General features: G+C 37.3%; 1 protein-coding gene across 1 annotated transcript in view; it reads right to left on the reverse strand.

The window, feature by feature from the left end:
- Positions 1–1668, reverse strand: part of SPAG16 (sperm associated antigen 16) — a 660467-nt gene extending 658799 nt beyond the window's left edge. The window contains exons 1-2 of the mRNA XM_069075095.1: positions 1652–1668; positions 1280–1423 (exon numbers count right to left, since the gene is read on the reverse strand). Coding sequence (XP_068931196.1) covers positions 1280–1423; positions 1652–1668 — 161 coding nt within the window. The remainder of the gene's footprint in view (positions 1–1279; positions 1424–1651) is intronic.
- Between the last annotated feature and the right edge of the window lie 252 nt (positions 1669–1920).

The following is a 1920-nucleotide window of genomic DNA, read 5'->3' on the forward strand; positions in this document are numbered from 1 at the left end:
GAGGGGCTTTGTGGTGGACTTAATTAAGGTATAGCCTAGGGGTGGAGTAGTATTTAGAACAGGGACTTTGTAATTGATTGAATGATTGGAAGATCCTGGGGTGGGGTAGTACTTGGAGATTATTTAATCACACTTAGTAAATGCTGTATTTTGAATGATGTCATGTTTTAATCTTCTCTGTTCTTGGTTGGTCACTGAATAAAATGGAGAGCACCTATGCTGGTATTCTGAACCTTGGGAAGTTGCCTTTCCTTGGCATTACATTACACCCTGGTATGTTAACTATTAAAGAAACCAATGTTAAACAGCATCCCCTTTTAATTTGATTATGCAAAAGCTTCAGAACTAAAGTATTCTTAAGCTGCCTGTTATAGGGTAGGAATATTTAGGATTTTTGCTTCCAAGAAGATTGTTCTAGAAGTCACAACAAGTGAGATGGGTGTCTAAAAGGTTTTGGTCCAGGCAATGCTACAAATTGATAAAATCCATGTCTGAGGTTAACCTAAGTCTAAGACAAAGTATAATAAAATTCACGTATAGCAAAGCAGGGGAAAAATGATGAAAGGAAGTCACGATTGGATGACAGGTGGCCATGGAATAAATTCTGATAAGATTTTGCTGCTTAGGCATTTTGTACATAGACTGGTGTAAGCAATAAACCTGTTTAGATTACTTCTGAGTATCTTGTTGCTATTTACTATTTGGTTCTTTGGGAGTTTACCCATGGATCTACTCTCTCTCTCTCCTAGTTTTGCATCTCCAAACTAAATGAATCAACAACATTAGAGGGCTGGTTTGTGCAACTTATTTCTTACTGATATGTTTTATCCTTTTTAGTATTCTTTGAATCATTTAATTTGCAAAAATCTCCACTACCTCTAGATTTTGAAGATAGCATCATTCTAAAAACAAAATGTGAGATTAACACAAAGAATGCAAAACTTGGTACATATTATTGACTAAAAACCTACACGATCTTTTCATGGTTTATGAGTGCAAGGAGAATTAATAATGCTTGTCCTGAAAAGCTTATTACTCTTTGTTAGATGCATCAGCATGTGGACTAAGCTTCAGATGTACCAAATACCAAAAGCAATCAATCTAAAGTCAACATAATGAAAGCCAGAGGAACATTTATCTACATGTTTAGAAATTCAGTGGAGGGTATGAGATTGCATTGAGAAAGAGAGTCATCAAATCAGTGAGAGGCAGGGAGAAGAGCAAACAAACACATTCCCAATAGGGATTAGCACTGGTTCAGGAGGATGTTTAAACTAACCTTGGATGGAAGCAGCAGCCAGAAAGCCAATCAGTGTGACCACAACCTGTCAGGATTACATTGCCTTTAGGGATGCCCACCATCTTCCAGTGGTGATCTTCACTACAGGAAACTAAGATTTCTTTTCGAGGGTGTATGGCAACACTGCACAGGAAAGGGAGAAAAAAGAAGAAAGTATTAATGCAACATTTAGGGGTTTCAAAATGAGACCTATAAACTCAAAGCAATAATGACTGACAGGGAGGCAGAAACATGCATTCTACTCCCAGCTCTCCTGCAAATTATCAGTGTGACCTTGGGTAAGTTACAATCTATTGAGGCCTCATATACAATATTTGGGAGTTGCAGCAGATGAGCTCTCAATGTTCTTACCTGTTATAAGAGCCCATGATTTGACCAAGTAAGAAAATATAGCACATTGACCTTCCAAGTCCCTATTATACACTTCTTTTAAGGATCTTAAAATCTCAATTCCAATATGAAGTCTTTTGTCTAATCATAAATCAAGTATGTATCAAAGATTTGGAGCTATAAGGACCTTTGGGAATCATTTGGTCCAAGCCTTTTCTTTTCCAGAAGAAGGAACTGAGACCTGTGGAGGGCAAGTGATTCACCTGAAGTCACAGAAGTAATTTATTATG

This window comes from Petaurus breviceps, unplaced genomic scaffold (genome assembly GCF_028583685.1).
Source record: "Petaurus breviceps papuanus isolate PSGF00001 unplaced genomic scaffold, PetGlider_PUasm1.0 90903, whole genome shotgun sequence".
In the NCBI taxonomy this organism is placed as follows: Eukaryota; Metazoa; Chordata; class Mammalia; order Diprotodontia; family Petauridae; genus Petaurus; species Petaurus breviceps.